The 20,482-nt window shown below is 35.2% G+C and overlaps 1 protein-coding gene across 1 annotated transcript in view; it reads left to right on the forward strand.

Annotated features, from left to right (window-relative positions):
* LRMDA (leucine rich melanocyte differentiation associated) overlaps nt 1-20,482 on the forward strand; it is a 684,247-nt gene that overhangs the window by 570,771 nt on the left and 92,994 nt on the right. The window contains 1 exon segment of the mRNA XM_082765457.1: nt 6,336-6,420. Within this exon segment, the coding sequence (XP_082621583.1) occupies nt 6,336-6,420 (85 nt within the window).

Raw genomic sequence — 20,482 nt, forward strand, 5'->3', positions numbered from 1 at the left:
GTGACACTAGGCAAAACATAAAGCAGAGACAAAAAAAAAAAGTGGTACCTCTTTTCTTCAATTCCACCTTCCGTACAATATTCATTTGTGGTGCTCTTGTTTTATTTCACTACCATGGCCTAACGTCTAAAACCAGATTTTGAAATAAATCACTGTTTCTGTGCAGGGTGAGGAGGTCATCCCAGTAAGCCTCTACAGATAGGCAAGTTGTGGTAACACCATGCCTCTGTTTCCCCCTCTCCCTCTTAATTAAAAGTTCCTTTAATTTATGCTGGAAGTTTAGTAAAGACAACTGCTAACCTGTAGTTAATTGTGCTTGGCTGTGGAGCAGGGGAATTGGAAAATCCCATTTCATCAAGGAAAGCTGTCTTCCAGGTAGTCATGCCATGCCACCTGTTGGTATTTCTAAACATAACAGCTTATTGGGATTTGTCACAAATGCAGGCTAGCCCATTGGAGACCTGTATCCCAGTTCACAGGAGGGGAAAGGAAGGCAAGATATTTTGCTTTTGTAGCCTGCTGTATATAGTTGTCCTGTCAGGTTCTACCTTTGCATATTGTTTAGTATCCTTCTTTACCCCTTTTTTTAAACTTTATCTTTCTTTCACTGACAACCCTTCTGTGTGATTCCTGAATTCACAAAAAAAAAACTGAACACATTATAAATAAAGTTCTTCCCTAGCCATTCCCTAGGATAAAGTGGTTAAAGACTTAGTGTATCATTGCTTTCTATAATATTTTCTGCTATCACGAGACTCTCAAAGACCTCACAGTGAAATTAAAGCCCCATAGCACTTGGTGCTGTGTGAATTTACAGGAAGAAACATTCCCTCTAGACTAGTGTTTTGATACTCTGTGCAAACATGTAATAAATTCAATCCACAATGGATACATTTAATTTTTTTCTATTACTAGACAGGCTATGTTTCTCATCACACATCTATACACGACAAGTATACATAAATTAATATTTTATCTGTAAAGGATGAATTTCTAGTTATGTCTAAATTTTTGAAAAATGTTGATGAGCAGGTGTGTGGAAAGTTTCTGTATGTTTTATCACAAACATGAACAAATTTAGATGGTTTAATATATTCATAGGATTGAGACATGTAAACGGCTGCAGCCAGTGGTAGTGAGTGAATCAATAAATAAATGCCGTATTGGTACATAGGGCAAGTTTTAAAAGTTAATGGAAATTATTGAAGACTGTTGCTATTGTGTTTCTTGGGGAAAGTATCTGTGCCCAAGGGATCCAAAACTAGTCCTTAGACTAAATAGATCACAGAATCACAGAATTGAAGGGGTTGGAAGGGACCTCGAAAGATCATCAGGTCCACCCCCACTGCCAAAGCAGGCTCCTTAGAGCAGGTTGCCTAGGTAGGCGTCCAGATGGGCCTTGAATATCTCCAGAGAAGGAGACTCCACAACCACCCTGGGCAGCCTGTTCCAGTGCTCCGTCACTTTCACCGTGAAGTTCTTTCGCGTGTTGGTGTGGAACTTCCTGCGCACTATCTTGTGGCCATTACCCCTTGTCCTGTTCCCACAAAGCACTGAAAAGAGGTTGGCCAAGTCCCTCTGTCTCCCACACCTCAGGTATTTATACACATTGATGAGATCCCCTCTCAGTCTTCTTTTCTCCAGGCTGAACAGACCCAGGTGTCTCAGCCTTTCCTCATAGGGAAGGTGCTCCAGGCCCCATATCATCTATGTGGCCTTCTGCTGGACTCTTTCCAAGAGATCCAAATAGATCCCATAGATGTTTATGTAGAGAATTCTTAAAATGATAGTAAGCCACCTTTTTGTTTATGTATAATTCATTTTAAGTCTTGAGTACAAGCACAATGAAGACAGAATAGGCTTATCACAAAAATATTGCTGTGTGTTTACATAAAACAAGAAGTTTTTCAAAGGCAAGTATGAGTTGATCATTTACGTTGGAACTATACCACAGATTATCTCGTTTATCGTTCTGGAGAAATGTTTTTGTCAATTAAAAAAAAAAAAAAAAGTAATACAGTGATTTGCTTCCTTCTTAATTGTTGTTTCCCTGTGCATATATTAAAAATCTTTTGAATATTCATATTTCCTTAATGAATTCAAGTTTTGTATCTTGTAATGTGATAAGTACCATTGGTTTTCCATTTTTATTTGAACATAAGTCACCAAATGAGAAGCAACAAGCTTTCAAATTGCTAAGGTCACTTCTCTGTGACTTTACTAGATGACTTTGACAAGTGTTAAAACTCTGATGAATGAAAATAAACAACACTATCAGAGAACATAAGAATTCTTGATAATCGTGGCTCAGGCTTACAAAATGAATATTATACTGTAAATTTGCTTCTTGGTCAATTCCCTGAAAAAAATGATTGACAATTTGAAATGCTGAAGATCTGATATAATCATATTAACTGAGAAACACATTGTAAAGGAGAAATCTTACACACTTAAAGTATTTCTGAGATACACAAGAGAAACTTTATGTCTTGAGTTCCATATTAAGTAATATATTAATTATTTTGTTTTTCTCTGTTTTCTTATCTACCATTCTAATATTACTTGTCAAGTTATGTCTAAGTCTTTCCTGAGTACATATTTTCTTACCTGGTGCTGAGAAAATATCAGCAGTGTACTTGTAAAGTTTAACACTATGCATATGTGATAAGCAGAGTGATTTTTAGATGCCCAAATATCTGTAAAGAGATGCTAAGATTTTTACTAACATAGCAAAAAATATATAAATTTATGCAAATGATAGAAACTAGATATCCCCTCACTTCATACTTTGTAAACCAAAAAAGTATGGGCTACTGAAGCTGTACAACAGTGTTCCAAGTTCATCTGCTATGTACAGTGTCTGCTATAAGGATGACCAAGGGTGGTGTTAGAACTCGGCATGAGCTGAATGATCATGATTCATCATGGCATTGTTGTCTCCTGAGGTGTATGGCTATGAAATTGCTTTAAATAAAATTGCACAAAGTTTAAATGCACTTTTATCCCCCCCCCTATTTTTTAATTATAGCACTTCTTCCTACTGTACATTCTACAGTATGTCTCATTTAAATGAATGTGATTTGAAGGTCTGTTACTGTTTTACTATCTATTTAGGACCAAGTACAAAAATGTTTAGCTCAGACAAAACTTGTAGGTTAATATCAAGACAGAGGTAGAGACCTCAATTTAGCAAGTGCTTGGCTATGTGCATAACTAAGGCTGCAAGAAACTTTATTGGCCTTGTAACTTTTATACCTTGTACTATGATATGCTGAAAAGTTTTGAAGACTATAATGCTTGCAAGAATACAAGCTTCCAGTAATAATACTGTTAGAATTTCCTTACTAAGCTGTCTGGTTACGTGTACCTGTAACACTGAAGTTACCACCTACTTCAACCAGCTTTCCTCAAAGCTGTTTATATTTGTAGTTTCAACTGCAGCAGGAACTCCTGATGCATATGCCACCAATACTTAAAGACATAATTGTCACATGTCAGTGCTATCACTGTCAAAATATTCTTGTGAATATCAAGAATAATGTGATCTGTACAAATCTATTTGGAAAATACTTGGGGCCAAACATAATCTGTAGTAGGAAAAACAAATTGTCTTTTTGCTGGGGCACAGACTTACTCAGAAATGTGACTCAGAGCTCCAGACAATGTTTTTTCTCAAAACAATTCTAACTGTGGATGATATTCCATAGAATTAAAGCTGCTCTAACTGAATGCTTAGCTCAAAGATAATGAAAACTGTTCTATATTTGACAGGGAGTTATATACTGTACATAAAGTAGCAGCAAAACACCAATAAACAAAACCTCCTGTTCTTGCTTTTCCTAAAATTGGAAATAAAGCTAAATTGCCCCTTCACTGTAATATCCTTTTTAGAAGCTCTTGAATTTTGCTCATTCAATGGTATATTGCTGAAAAGGCAAAGTCTCTTCCAGTAATTTTAGGAAAAGCTATCATCAAGCTGTCAACAGTCTAAATTGAGATTAAAAGTACCAAAGAGAAACCTTCACTATTATCCGAGTCCCAACTAAGTACACTTGAATAGGCAGATAACATCTAGAGTGTACAGTATGAGACCACTTATTCCTTCAGGTTTTGGAGTGATTTACAGGGATGAAGTCTTATGTTAAACAGTTACTGACATTTTTCTTCTTGTCTTTCCCAGAATTTATAGGCCCAAAGAAAATAGGTAGCTGTGGATAGATGCCTGTTCCTGGGATTATTTTCATATGTCATACTGTTGGCATTGATCTCATCCTCTGAGGTGTTAGGTGCCCTCAGCTCATATTGGTTGTAAGAGGGAGGATCTCCAATCCCTTGTAGTCCAGGGTAGATTGGGCTGCGTGTTTACAGTTGGTTAAAATCAAATGATTATTCTCTTTCTCTGATGGCAAGAGCTGTGTTTGTATTATTACCTCTCTGAAAAGGACAGCTTTTTGTCACTGGTGAGACAACAGACAGAGGAGTTCCTAGAGTTTTCTTCATGTTTTGGCAAACCTGTCTCTATTATGACATCTGTCTTAATACATGATGTATTTTCATGTTATACATTGAGTTTTACTATGGACAAAAATGGGACTATAACTATGGTCTGACATAAAAGCTTAGGGATAACTTAGGGATATGGTTTAGTGGGGACTGTTAGCGTTAGGTCAGAGGTTGGACTCGATGATCTTGAGGTCTCTTCCAACCTAGAAATTCTGTGTGTGATTCTGTGTGAAAAATTGAAAGCTAGTCTTTGAAATCAAAAGCTTAGTATATTAATCTACTCGGTCACTTACCCTTGTACATCTTAATATGCTACCATCTATACAGCTATATAGCTATACAGCTATAAAAAAGAAGATTTATAAGTACTTTAACATAGCATTACCACTATTAACTTTTGTTATTATGGATTTCTGCTTGTTGTTCTCAGGTTTAGCCTGGTAATAAGCTTTTTCTTCCAGAAGTCCTATTTTGTGTTTACTTCTTAATCCACCTTTTAAAATCTGGTTTTGAATTAATTTCAATTAATATATATATATATATATCTAAAGGTATGATTAATTACAAAATAATAAGAGATTTGGGTGGATTGCTTTGGTTGATTTTTGTGGCTTATAAGCCAAAATATAATTTAAAAACAACCTGCGCAGATGATAAACAATTATTTTCTTAAAATTCCCTTAGTAAATTATGAGATTCAAGAAATAGTTTAGTTTTTGTAGTTTATTTTATTTGCCTTATCTTTTTAATTAGAAATAATCATGTAACTTTTAGTGAACACTGTCCTTTGTCCTTTGTATCTTCTATTAAAAAACTTTATATTTGTTATGTACATTGTGATGGGTAGATTTTAAACACACCAGAGCAAACTCAGTGCCTGAAACTCAGTGCATGTCACCACCATGGTATCAGTCCATTTAACTTAAATTAGACTTTTTAAGATGCTGTGACGATTCTTTAGGATGCTTTATTTTCTTATCTCCGTCTAAGAATGTAACATTACTGTTCTATAACTAAAAAGCAAGATGGTAAACATGGCTTGTCGTTATACTGCTCTTTCCTTCAGATGAAACCTTCTTCAACTGTCTTAAGATTAGTTTACAGAAAACTATAGCTCCAGAATCTAATCTTGTAAAATCAGAATCATAGGATCTTGAAATATTTCTTTATTATGAGGAGGAAAAAAAAAAAAAGTTTCCTCTCTTCTTCCTTTAGCATTTTGCTTTTAAGGATTCTGAGTAAGTCTTCTTGGGACTTCTTTAAATTCCTTACAATATTGAGGTGGGTTTTCCTGTTTATTATTAAAGAATCTGTATTCTTAAAAGAAAAAAAAGTCCACTTTTTGTACATTATAGGCGTTATCATTTTAAGTGATTCCTTGGTTTAGCTTACAGTGCAGTGGAATTATAGAATCTGTTTTTTGCTTCATTTTGAGTAGTATGCTACCTTATTCAAGCTATTTTCTTTTTTTTTGTAGATTCATAACTTCCTTCAGGTAAATGTTTTTCCGTTTCATCAAGAGGAACATTTTTAATATTGCCCAAATATTTCCTGATAAAGATGTAATTTTTTAAAGCTGTGAGCTGTATGGGAATGTTATTTTAGTAATGATACTGAATATCATTGTGTACGTTGTGTAAACTTTTGTGAATACAACTTTTTAAAAAGATTGAAAGCAACCTTAACAAATTAAACTTTCTTTCAGTTATCAGTAATCTTCCATGACTGGTAATTCTGTGCACCTGTAAGAGCATCATATTGCAGATGCATCCTCTTTGTATAATCACTGACCTTCACTCAAGAGTACTGATAATATTTGTTTTATTACACAGGCCTCCAGCGAAGCTGCCTCCCTCTCCCCAGAAATGAACTATACACCTCTGCCTTCAGGATCCAGGGACCTCACCAATCATAGAGGTATGAACTGAACTTTTATTGGTATGGACTGCTGCAAGGTGGTAAGCTTTGTTGTAAGGCCTTCTCTATATTAGTTATTGCTGTATTAGCACTTTATTTAACACTCAAGCACTAGATGAGAAAACCATACCTGTCAAGACTACAGATTTTAACTGGTATTAAATAGGAGTTCAAGGTGGTCTGCTGGGAAAGCACATAAATCTGTGGAAAACATTCAGTGATTTTTTTTTTTTTTGTGTGTGGGAGAGAAAAACCTAAAGAGATTAGAGTACTTAAATATTGCTAAGTAGATGATTACATGCAGTATTGGTAATTTTGAGAGAATTGTAAACTTTCTAATGTTTGTAAAGAGAGAGCTGGCAGTTTAATAATTTAAGGCTATAATTTTGAAACGTTAACATGTTTTCCTCCCAGTAAAAATGGATTCTTCTATGTTTTTCAACATTAAAGGTGGATCAGTGTCCAATTTCCTTTTTCACCAATCCTTAGAACTTAAAAAGCACCTTGGGCAAATTCTTGAATTCCTTCTGCATACCTATGGAGCAAGAAGTTCAGAGAGCAGGTGAAAAACTAGATCAATCAAGAAGAGCAAATTCCAAGATCTTTCACATTTGTTGTATAAAGGAAAAATTTATAAAGCTTGCAGCATTTTTCAGTATTTCCAGAGGACCAATACTCTTGTGTTTTCCACATTATTATGCATTTGATTACATGGGGATTTTAATATTTCAACTGTTTTCCGAGTTGTGATCATGTAAACCATTTGTGTAGAGGTGCATTTTGTATAGAGTACCAGAATCAAAATCAATCTTGTATTTATGAATTGATGGTAACTTGGTTTTAGTGTGTGTTCAAATTCTACGACAGTGCAGGTGATAGAGGGTGTTTGTAGAATGCCTTATTGTTTTAAACCTTAAGAAAGAACCAGGTAGGCAGCACAACTGGACAAGGATCCATGATTCAGATGGGAAGAGTGAGGAAAGCAACTGATTAGACTTTCATTCCTTGCAGTCTATATCACTGTTGTTTTGCAAGGGCTCAGATGCATATCAGGCTACATCCTGTCCTCAGCGTAAACTGATATGTTGTACTGAAAATCAGATGTCATGAAAGTGCTGTAGTGTGTTGTGTTCTGCCACTGAGGTCATCTAAAGAGAAAGGACTGAACCGAAGTCCTGGATTTGAGCATACACCTGGACTTCAAAGATTATAAAAACAAACAGACCAAAATAATTTCAACCCTCTATCTCCCATTTCCTCATCCCCCCAGATAAAATAAAAGAGAGAGGGGAAAAAAAAAAAAAAAAAAAAGAGAAAAAAGAAAACAAACCCAAGGTATGTGTTGTGGTTTTGATTTCCAGGTAAGTATATTTGCTTTGAGGTTGGATTGCTGCTGTTGGATTAAATAGGGTCTAGCATGACAATAAGTAGAATAACAGAATGTTATAAATGCCTAAGATCTATAAAAATACATTAAATATATATTTAAGCCAGGTATCCTCAGATATGTTTATCTATATGATGGTGAATTAGAGGTGTGGTTTCATGGCTGACTTTGACATAGAGATGCCAGTAGCTTTTGTGCATCAAAAGTTGTTTGTTTTTCAGTATGGATTGACTTTTGTAGCTATAGTAGGTGCTACACATGTGTCTATATGGGTGCCTGTTCAGATCTGGAAATCACCAAATACTGAATACCATTGTTTTCACTAGGGTTTGAGAGTGCCTCCTGCCTTGCTGTGAAAGGGGAGAATGATATTTCTCCCCAAATTATCAACTTTTTACCCTTAGCTATTCACATACTTCCATATTATTTCTGTCTTGACTCTTCCCAGAAATATTCTGCTTTGCATACTAAACATATGCTGAAAATTTCCTTGAGGATTAAACACGATTATGTATTAAGTGAATAGAAAAGAGTGTCATCAAAAAAACGGGGGGGGGGGGGGGGGGGGAGGAGGGAGGAGGGAGGAGGAGGTAAAATTAGCCCTAAAAGGCATTGTTAACATGCTTCAATAAGTAATGTGTATATATACATGTATGTGTATGTATTCACAAGGAAATCATTAAGAAATCTTTCCAAAATTCCAGGTGTTGTAAATAAAGCTTGGAACAACCTGCTGGCAGGGCTTATTAACTCAATCAACTTATTTTACACAAAGAAATATGTCCAAGTTCACAAGCCCATAAAAGATTAATTGGAGTCAATAGAAAAATCTCCAAGAAAAGAATGAAATACTTAAACATGCTATTTTAGGTTATGAATATCTTTTTTTTTTTTCTTCACTGAATGCTTTCAGTGTTGTAAAAAAAAAAAAAAAAAAAAAAAAAAAAAAAAAGATTGAATCAGCTGTTGTATATGTAAAATGTTGGCAGTTTTCAACCCAAACTGTAAAGAAGAATGCTCTAAGTTTGTCAAGTGCTCTTATTTGTCCCTGGAGAAACTTGTTTACCAGAGTCTGAAAGTCTGGCAAATGGTTTGGTACAGCTGTAAATAGATTTTTGGGATTGGGAGGGGGAGCAGAGCAAACAGTATTTGAATGGTAGAGTTTTACTTGCGAAATTCATAGCTATATATAGGGAGAAATATGAAAGGGGAAGAAAAGCATGTTGTTTTGCTTGTGTTGCACTATGTATCTTAAACCTTTCATGTTCATATATTCGGTATATTGTTTCCAGACAGGATCTGGTCTTTTGGGGTTGACTCAGTATTTTGTACAAATAATGTTCAGGAATTTTAAAAATCTCCTTCTCAGTGTCAGAACCCACAGAATCTGCATATGACAGTACTGTATTAGAGTGGAATAAATACAAGGGAATAATCACTGTAAATATTATATCAAATGCTATGATGATTGAGTGTCTAAGTACATGATGAAAATGATAAATATTGAATAAACATTTTTAAGCTTTAGAAATTTTCTTCCCATCATGGAAAAGTTGTTTTCCCATAAATTATATTATTGCTCAGAAGCTCTTTTCTATGTTGAACATTTGCTCAGTCCCATTTATTTCTTAGTAGAAAATGTATTGGCCTTCTTTTGTGCAGGTTTTGGCACCTGACAGCAATATGATTTGATTCTTTATAAGACCCAATTATTGTTGCATTAAGCAAGCCTTCCAAAGTGGTAATTTTATAGCTAGCTTTATTTTTGTTTAGATTTCAAAACGATGATCTTAAACTCCTAAGGGTCTTTGTTAAATTAGTATCTTATGTCTGATTGTATATCTATTTTTATATTGTTTTAGACATCAGTGATTTAGTTGTGTGAATTTTATATATTTCTCTTACCCTGATAAAAAGAAGTCAGTTCATAGACACCTTCCCCTGCCATACAGTATGCTTTAATAAATAAATAAATAAAATCCATGATTTGTATTGTAGTAGTTTTCAAATTTGCTACTGAAACAAAACGGGCCTGACTTCTCTTCCTGCTTCTCCTGATCTATCTAAGAAAATAGCTACAAAAAAAAATCAAAGATATATACTGTTGTTTTTAAATAGAAATGGCCATGCTCCCAGTACACAAAATTAAAGAAATGTAATGTGTTTTACTAGAAATGTATTCTTAAAATTTTGCTTATGTCAATTTCACTGTTTTGTATACGTGGACCTGTTACCTTTTTGTTCCTTATTATCATCAATTTATTAACCGAGTAAATATAAAATCTTAAAATAGAGCTTTAAAATACTTAATGTAGTCATAATTGATGGGAAAAGAAATTTTAAAATTGTTATATTCTAATATTCTAATTTTAAGGATAATTTGCTGAATGTGCAGAAAAATGCCACTCTCCCCCCTTTCCCTAAGTGAGGTTCTATATTCCTTCTTCATAATGTCACCTCTGGTAAGGAAGTCCCTTTGTTATGTTTAAGCATTCAGACTCAAGTTGCCTTCCAAAAAGAACAGTGCTTTCCATTTACTGGGGAAAATAGTAATTTGTCATTCTATCTCTTGAGAAGCAAAGTTATTAAATCATAAATATAATGAATATCTGTTTTTCCCATATAAAAAAAAAAAAAAAAAAAAAAAAGTGCTGGATGCTCTTTGTATAAACAGATATTTTATAACATTGTCTAGTATCTGATTTACTTGAAAACTTACTAGTTTGCCAAAGCTATTTGGTTTCCAGTAACATTTTATAAATGACTCCCTTTCTTGAGATCTTGCTTCTGGGAACAACCAGAGGTAAGTCTTCCCCATAGGTTACTGGTGGAAGGAAGAAGAAGCAGTTTCCATTAAAAACTAAGCTTGTATTTATGTATGTAGTTTTTAGAGCCTTAGATTGGATTTATGCCAAGTTTTAATAGTTCCGATCTATTCTGGCTTGTAAGAACTTCCTGAACAAATCCACTGTCCTGTTCTGGTATCTATTCAGTTAATTATCCAAGCATTCTGGTATGCACAGAAATTATTTTGTCTTTTTTTCACCCTCATATTGAATTATAAGTGCCTGAATGAAAAATTGTTATTTATTCTAGAAGTATGTTTGAATCAACATACTGACACATTTTCTTACTTTCTGAAACAGTCCAATTTGAGAAAGAAAGTCATAAACTACATTCAAAAGCAATGCTTAGAAGTCCAAAGCCAGAATATTTTTAAGTTTTCCATTAGTCCTCTGAAGGTAATCTTATAAGCCTTTTTTTTTTATTATTATTTTTTTAGAGAGAGAGAGAGAGATTGGAAAAGAAGAGGTTCCTTCTCAATTTCTCTCTTGCTCTGATGGATGTATAGAAGAATTGATATAATTTGAAATTAAGATCTTTCTAAACATTAGCATTTTTAAGCAAGTAAAAGCATGTTGGCATATAGTCTGTTACAGAGACACCGGCATTTGATACACCTGTTTTTGTTTGATCAGAGAAAAATAAACAAACATTATATTGTGCTATAGTACTCAGAGTATATAGGTATAGAATTTTTAATAATGACTGGTAGGACTGTACATAATGCATTCTGACTGATTTTTAGGGTGTAAAATCCAGCTACTGTCTTTGTAGGAATGGAGATATGTACTAAGTCAAGGCAGAAGTATACTTTGGAATGCACAATGAGCACTGGGTGATCCAGATGTCCTAGAATTTACTATCCACTAGTTGTCAGAGAGACCTACTATTTTCCAAGTCTAGTGTTGCAGACAGAAGATGGAATTTTTGGAGAAACAGGAGGAGTATGTGTGAAAGAACCATTTGATGTAAGGTGTGGAAGTCCCAAATGATCCTCCAGGGATTTTCCTTTTCTACCTCAATTTGCTCTGCATGTGCAGATTTTAGACATGAATATTCTGTGGTTCATCTGGAACTAATGTGTACTGATCGTTCAAGGATTAGGTCTTGATTTTTAAAATGATGCTTCAAATTTAGAAGTAAAATTACAGAATTGGCACACACTTCTTAATAATAAATGTTAATACATAAAGTCCATATTTTTGAAGGCTTTCAACTTGATATATGTTCAGTCTGAAAAGCTGTGCTATCTTTAAATCACAGACATAAAAAGAAATCAGCATAAAAACTTACTTCCAGAAAGATAATTATCCTGTTTATATTATCATTGCAGTCTTCTCTGTTGTTATTATTGACACAGTTGTTAGGTACTCATTGTGTTTTCAAGCCAGAGGCTTATTTAGAGTTTGAAATTGATTGTTGGAAAAGTCACAAAGCAATTTACGTAGCAACTTATCATAATTAGTTAGTTTCCTTAATGTGAACTGCACTTTATGCTTATCAATTGATTTTTCTATATAGCTGCATAAAACAGCTCATTGTGTGCTGTCCAAAAAGAGAATAATAATCATAAAATAACTGTGGGTTATTTTATCATTCAGCTAATCTGATAAATTCTAAAATAAATTTTAACAAAAGGTGTACATATATGTATATAGGAATATTTGCTTAAACTCATCTGATAATTCAGAGCAGGATGAATAAGAGAACTGTAAACGGGTGCAATATATGAAAATTCAGAGGTAGAGACCTGTGAATAGTGGGTAAATTTTTGTTGTTGTTGTTAGTTTTCGTGAAGTGCAACCATATTTCTAGTTTCTAAGCTACAGTATTTCAGATTGAGTGATAGGCTGCACACCTCTTAGGCCAGGATCTTCTGACAGTGAGATGACTGACCTTTAAAAAAAAAAAAAAAAAAAAAAAAAGTATGTGTGTGTGTGGAGGTGTTGCAGTAACATGGAACAGAAAAATATCTTCCAGGAGCAAGAACACTCAAAAGCTGTGACATTTCTTATTAATGGCAGAAAATATGTCCCATCAGTGAGTTGTACTGTGCTCATGACAGCCCCAAGGGGAGCGTGTGGAAATCCTGTTCTTCTGGCACCGTAGGAGATGACTAAAATAAGGATTCTGTTATGATGAAAAGAAAAAATGTCATTTGGCTTGCCTGCCATGATATGAGAAATTGGTTTCTAATGCCTTGCTTATATTTTGAGTTTGGAAAATTTTCATTCATGGAAGCACAAGTTACACTAGAGAAGTATGGGAAGCAAAGTGATGGTAAAGACGAGTGCCAATGTGAGGGGAGATTTGAATAAGAAAAGATTTGGTTTTCCTGTCTTAGTTTCCCTTAGTTAAAGGCATTTGAAAGACAAACTCTGTTAGTGGTAGGCTGGAGTCCTTGCAGTTTGGAGGTGTAAGGAGATAACAGCAGATTTTTAGACTTCTCAATTGTGAACTAATTGTTTTTGATGCTACTGAGAGGGGTTCATCCTGCAGCCACTGCTAGATGGCCCTTGCATGTGCATATAGACCTGCCAAATCATGTATTTGGAGCTGATGTGAAAGGTATGGTCCCCTGTTTCTTCAGTGGTGAAGCTGATTTCATGTTTCTAACCATGTTTTTCCCTTCCAAACTGCACTCAAATTTATTTCCAGCCAGTTTCTCTGATGTGGTTGCTTTGTGGGAATGGAGAGGAATAGGTAGAAGGAACCAGTGGAACAATGTAGGTGGGGAAAAATGCTAGAAGGCACGTTTCCTTACAGAGGTCTAGTGCCTTGAAGTACATCCATTGGATAACAGTAGCCCACATGTATTGGTATTGGTATTTACCCTGAGTCTGCAAATGCATTAGACATCTGTCCCCCGTTGTGTGATTTGACACACAGTCACAGATGTTGCCTTTCAAAGGAATTGAGAGGTTCAGCACACACAATCCATTCAGCTTTCAGCCTTGGAGTGGTTTATTGCTGGGCACTAATGAAAAAGATTAAGGAGTATCTCATATAGTACCTCTCCTGAGCCTTAATCTGTTTGTTTACTGGAATAGAACCACCACAGTAACAGTGGTCTTTTGTGGACCAATTTACCTCACTTGCTCAGTCATGATAAGTCTCTGCCAGTGCCTGCGTGTTTCTATGTAAAGCACAAAGACTTTCCCAAATGTGGAATAAATTGTGGTTGGATTTGAGTGTGACCTTGACTAATATGGTTCAAGAAATACATTTTCTGGGTCATTGAATTCATGTTCTTGACACTTAGAGGGTCAACAATTTCTTGTCTGTGTACAAAATGAATGTTGGAGTTGAATCAGTGTACTGTAGCTTATTAAAAATTCAGCATTAAAACACATTGTTATTTTCCATGATGAGAGCAACTAGGCATGTGAAATCAGGGTGGGGTGAAAGAGTTGGGAATGGTATATAAAGTGACTTTCAGTTTTGTTCAAAGCTTTTCCTGATGGTTAGAAAAGTTAAGATTTATTTTTAAAAGACAGTATAGTTTTAATTTATGAGTATTCTCTGTGTCCTGGGGTTTGAAAGTGAACCCAGGGGGTTAAGACCAAGCGGACAAGAAGTTCTAGGAAGATCACTTCCTGAAGTGCTACTTTTATGTTGAAATGAACTAATGGTGTTTTGGGGGGCAAGACTTTAAAAGGCACGAAGATTAACTTAACCTTAGTTACTTAAGGAATTAAGTGTTTAATCAAGTTTAGGTTAAAATTTTGTTCAACATCTAAAGAGTTGCGTACAAAATTTCAGTTCTATATCTAATGGGAATTAGGAATATAAAACTCAGCCTTTCAAAATTATCAGCCTTTTTTTTTTCCAGATATTACAGTTTCATTTTTTCCACGGTGCATATTTTCTAATCTGACTGTTGAAGCCTTTTTTTTTTTTTTTTTTTTTTTTTTTTCAGTATTCCCATAATTTCTGTTGTTTTCATTGCAACTTTCCCCACATTTGCCAAAACTAACCTGGCAGTCTGGGCCTCAGTCACCCATACAAATGTCACATCAGAGTGAGTATGATTAATGAGGAAAAAAAACTTAGTTCAGATTTTTGGGTAGACTAGAAAGTGTCTGATGTTTCACAACATAGCTCATTTTGTCATGCTGGCAGTAAGAAAACAACGCTCAAGCTCCAAGCAATGTGAGTATAAGGTGGCAGAAAAACATGGAAAATGTTGGCTTCCTTAAGTGGAAACTCGAGATCCAAAACCATAAACCTATCTAAAATCTTTCGGTATGCAAAAGAACTAAAGATGCAATGAGTGTGTAACTGGTGATTAAAAATAAATAAATAAATTTAAATAGATAATAAATAGTCCAGTAAATTTGCCACTTGGCTTTATAATAGATAACCTTTTACAATACAGAAGGTTAGACGTAGGCAGTGCTACTACAGTCCTTCCAGAGGAAACATGTTCAAAGCTGAGCACATACAGTCTCCTGAGAGATCCCCATGTTTGGTTAACACTTCAGCCTAGCCTGGATTTTGCAGGAGTCCTCCAATTTTATCATTCAGGCATTTTTACAGCCTCATTGGAACAAATAAACAAACATCTGGAATCATGTGGTATATTTAATTAAAAACCTTTTGTTTGGCCAGAAATAGTAAAATCATGAAAAATTGCCTGTCTCCAAGCTCAGAAAGGCCAAATGATGAAGCTGTTGGCTACAGACAGTTTTACAATGTATTGAAATTCATAGATACGCACACCTGCTACAAGTGCCCCCCCCTTTATTTTGATTCATAACCATTAATGAGTGCTTAGTACACAGATTGTAACCCTTGTTTAAATAGGAATTTACTGTTTTTAATAACATACAGGCACATGTTACTATATTCCATACAGCATATACTGTTCTGTAATAAACAGACAGAGTAAAGCTTTATACTCTTGGCTTAAAAAAAAAAAAAAAAAAAAAAAAAGGAATCTTTACAGTACAGGTTCCAATTGAATATTCTGTCAGGTGAGCACATGTTAATTCCAGAGGCAGTAAATATCTGCCTCATGCCATGAGTCTGTATATCAAATGTTGGAAATGTGGTGATGGCATTTTCTCTTTAAAATTATTGTGTATAAGGAAAAAGTATATTTTCATTCTTTCATTTCATGCTTTTTTGAGGAAAATTTCTGGAGTCTCTTGATGCTTTTGCAGATAATACTGCTTGCTAATGATCTGAGATATTTTGAATTGCACATGCCACTTGGTCACAGAATATTATACGATTCAGGATTATTATTTATGAAAACTAGTTAGCCTAATGGACTACTACCATTTTGCATGCATTAATAAGGGCCTTTGAACATGTGACACAGTCTTATTTTTGGGCATGTACATCTCAGTTTCTAAATAGCTAAATCTCTACTAAGAAAAGACGTTTAGATGTAGAGCTTAGGGATATGGTTTAGTGGGGACTGTTAGCGTTAGGTCAGAGGTTGGACTCGATGATCTTGAGGTCTCTTCCAACCTAGACAATTCTGTGATTCTGTCAAAATGATATGCACGTAGGAAGACCTACTGCAGATGAATATTGATCACCATTCTTCATATTGATGAAGATAATTCGAACGTTCAATTTTGAGCTGCTTTTCTCAGAGGATTTAGATTTCTTAGTGGGATAGGATGCTTACATGACCTTGGCTTCTCTTCTGTGGTTAGTTACTGATTTGAATGAGGGAGAAATGGGAGTCATCAGAAACAAAGTACTCATTCCCACATAGTGAGTACATGTAGAAGCCTACTTAAAAAAATACTAAATAAAAAACTAAGAGAAATAGGTGAGGAAATAAATTTCCTGCACAGTCAAAAGAACAGCCATCTGCATAACAGCAGTGAAACTATTTTACTCCCTTGTGTGTTGGGTCTTTATGGTTCACACATCATACTGTAACGTATGTTTCTTCCAAGCTATGATCAGCCAAAAAGATGCAATGTATTTTGAATTTCTGCATTCTGTGTGCGTAGTTTGTTGGGAAGCTGTGGTTGAAGATTCCTTTCTTTAACTTTGCCTTCAGGAAAGAAAGGGAAAATGTTTGCGAAACATTTGTTATGCGAAAAGAAGTTGTCAGTGTTTTATAGGACATGAATATCAGTATTCATGATCTAATGATATGTTTGTTGATCAAAGTTTCTTTCAGAGCCCTGAAAGCAAATGTTAGGAAGGTTGACCCCCCCAACTTTTTTTTTTTTTTTCCTGTTTTGTGATGTTTCAGTGGTCTGTTAGTAGCCTCAGTGCTAGAAAAATAAATGATAGGAAGTACCATGACATCCTTCGTTAGCTTTGTATGCCCTTAAGCAGAGAGCTTGCACCTGGCGAGAAGAAGGGAAGGAAAGTGGTGAACAGTAAGTATAAACAAGGGAAATTGTTTTGTGTTCCTTGCCCAAAACAGGGTGGTTGATCTTTTTTTTTTTTTTTTTAAATATCCATTGTTCTGCCTCTTGCAGTTTGGGAGATTTTGCAAGTTACTTCTATTTACACAGGAAGGAATTCTTTTACTGCATGATTGACAACATTGGTGTGTTTTTGTAAGACCTTTTTAAGAAAGCTTGTCTATGACTCTAAGGCGCCTAGTAAAGCTAAGCAACCACCTGAAAGACCCCCCACCTGTGGCTGCATAAAACTGAAATAAAGAATTGAAAATAACCCATTGACTATGCACTTTCCCACCTACTGAGAGCAAAATGCAATGCAATGCAATTTTAGTACTTGCGTGCCACTGGGGAAAATAGACTCCTAAAATCACATAGTGAAACACTGAAAAAATTCAGAGAATTTGTACTAAGCACTATGTTATAAAACCTAAGGAACCGTAGTCTCTGCTTCTCAAGTGAAACAGATTTGTATTGCAGTTCTGTTACAATGCCTACCAAATGTAATGATGATATTTAGCACAGTAGGCTGAAAAAAAAAAAAAAAGTAGGAGTCATTTTGCAGGAATGCTATGCAGAAGGGGATGCAAGCAACCCTTGTTATGTCTATTTAAAGACCAAGCAAGATTGTAATCCCTGAACTTCTTTTCTTTTACTTCTGTTGAGTGTTATGTGGTCACACATAGAGAGGTGGAAAGTGAACATGGCCTGAGTTAACTTTTTTAAAACTGTTTATGGTAGTAGACTTGATTTCTCACAATGAATGGAAAACTAAATGACTGTTTATGTCTGGTCTGAGTGTAGTTAGAATAGATGTGTACCAAACTTAAGGGGCTGCTATGCCAGTGTGCTGGGTTTCCCTACATTGGCTTAGCTTCCTCAATACCAACTGCTGCAGTACATTTGGAACTGCATTCAGTCAGAGATTTTGTTAGAGAACTGCATCTGTCCCATCTCTACCTTTTCCTTATAGGAGGGAGGCAACTCCCAGATGGTGGTTTTTTGCTGAACTGTAGGGGGGAGTAGCCTGTCTTAACAGTCATTTTTGTTCACATGAAATAAAGGGAACAGGCTTAATGGAAATCATTCCTTGGGCCCTGCTGGGCGAGCTGGACAACCCCCCACCAAAATCAACCAAACAAACCCCGCCCAATTAATTCATTTGTTATTTTCTACATTGTGAGGACAGTGAATGATAAATTCCACTGGGGGAAAAAAAGAGAGCAACTTTATAATAACTAGATTACAAATAAGCTATTAGATCATTCAGAAGCAATTTGTGTTTCTGAAGCAAGCATTACTGATGTAAAGCATGTATGTTAAGAAAAAGAAATACGAGGTGGAAACGACAATAAGGTAAAAAGGAGGTATGTAGGCATCCCTTAGCCTCCAATTGTAGGTGTAAAGTTTGCCTCTGTCCTGTTATCTGATGTTAGATAATGACAGAAGTATGGAGGATGGCTGAAGGAGTTCCTTGCCTAACTGCTAATCATTGCACTGTTTTTTTTTCACTTTAGTTCCACTCTGTTATTGTAAAAGGTAATCCCTTTACCAAGGTGAGTTTAATAATAAAACAAAACAGAAGTCATCTGATATTTTTTTATTTAAAAATGTGTTTGCAACAAAGGAGTACAATGGTACTACTCATTCAATGGTCCCACAAATGAGCATAATTAGATCATCAAGACATACTATGAAGGAGAGTGCTTAGTGTCTGTAAGTTCTCTTGTTCTGCTGAGCCTTAAGTACTTTTTTCTACTGTCTGCATCTTTATGAAAGATAACTGTTCAGATCTGGAAGAAGTGAACTAGTTAAAATAGACTGCAAGGCTGGTAAATGACATTCATTTGGGAGATACAGGTAACATCAATCAGGCAGAAGAGGTTCCAGTGCAAAGTTAAAATATGAATTGAGGTTTGATAAATTAAATAAAAATAAAAAAAATAAGGTGCAGGTATGATCTGTAGAGTACAAAGAAAGCCCGGAAGATTTCTAGGGGAGATTTGACCAGTGAGGATAGACACTGGCTTTCTGTAGCTAAGGTACAGTAGCTAGAAATGCACTGAATGGGAGATCCAAACAAGACAAGTCACAAGCAAGAATGCACTTCTAACCCTAAATTGTCCATCCTGCATACAAACAGTGTTTTCCTGGCAGATTAATATTTAGTTTATACCGATGTAACAGTTCGCTAAAATCGTTCTTTGTCAACTTACTCCTTAAAGAAGCTGCAGTGTTTTACCAGGGAGTCAAATTTTGCTCTGGCATTCTTTTTTTCATTGTCGCAAGCAGGAAAGGTGAAGAATTAATACTGTTACTGTGGAGCTGTGGGGGTTTTGCTGGATTTGGTCTTGCATATTTAAGAGCTCAGATGTAGAATTCTTCTATGGACACTCTAGAGGATGCCAGTTTATAAATCAGCTTACAAAGTTGTGCACTTAGTTTATACTTTGTTGACAGTTTGGGAGGGCAAACAGCATCTGATTCATAAAATGAGGTCCTGAGAGTAATGAACCAAGTTTTCAAATCTGAATAAATATTTTGGTTTATATTATGAGTTATTTAAAATTTGAACAGGATTATTCTGATAGCACTGAATTTTAACTAGTTCCTTCTTCAGAAGGCACTTTTAAATAGATAAAGGTGCAACAGCAAGGTCTAATCGTTTTGATCTGTGAAGGTCAAACTCACTTTGTTTCATCATAAGTAGTATTTAAGTATGGAGATGGAGCAAAGAGTGAAATGCAAAGCCAAAACCAAAATATGGCGGTCAAACTGATGTTTATATTTTTAAGTAAAAGAATTAGTTCATTCCTTATCTTAAGCTTTTGCTCACTTTGTGATTGTTTGTCTCTTAAGGGTGTTGAAGGATTATTTTTTTCTTAAGTTCCAAAGTAAGCTATTTAATACCAGTTTGCAGGTATTTTGGACTTTCCTAATTCATGGATTTTGAGATAATTTTTTTTTTTCAAATTCTATGTTATTTCTAAATAAAAATGGCATCTATTTTTTGTTTCTTGACAATTCCCATATTTCACAAGCTTAACACACAAAAAAATCAGTCAATCTAGGAAATGGTTTCTTTGATATGTAGCTTAAAGTACTGCTTTGGAAACAAATATATTAGTATAGGAGTGGAATCTCTAGGCAGTTTTTCTTTCTGGCTGTAGTTAGATCTGCACAGATCTGTACTTTGAAACAACTAGCTGCAGGTGTTTTAGCCATGCACATGTGGATATATGATGAGGCTTTTCAAATTTTCAGCCTAGTCTTCACTTTTAGGGTAATGAAATGTTGAAGGAGCAGGGAAACAAGATATGTATATATGTTGATGTTATGATGTGCATAGTGAGTCCATATCAGCGTGGCTACAGATTGTTAAGTATCACATCTATACAATGTCAGTTTTGTATCACATCCTAAAGAGTCACCTCAGGTAGCCTAAAATTTG

The sequence above is a fragment of the Aythya marila genome (genome assembly GCF_965140915.1).
Source record: "Aythya marila genome assembly, chromosome: 7".
In the NCBI taxonomy this organism is placed as follows: Eukaryota; Metazoa; Chordata; class Aves; order Anseriformes; family Anatidae; genus Aythya; species Aythya marila.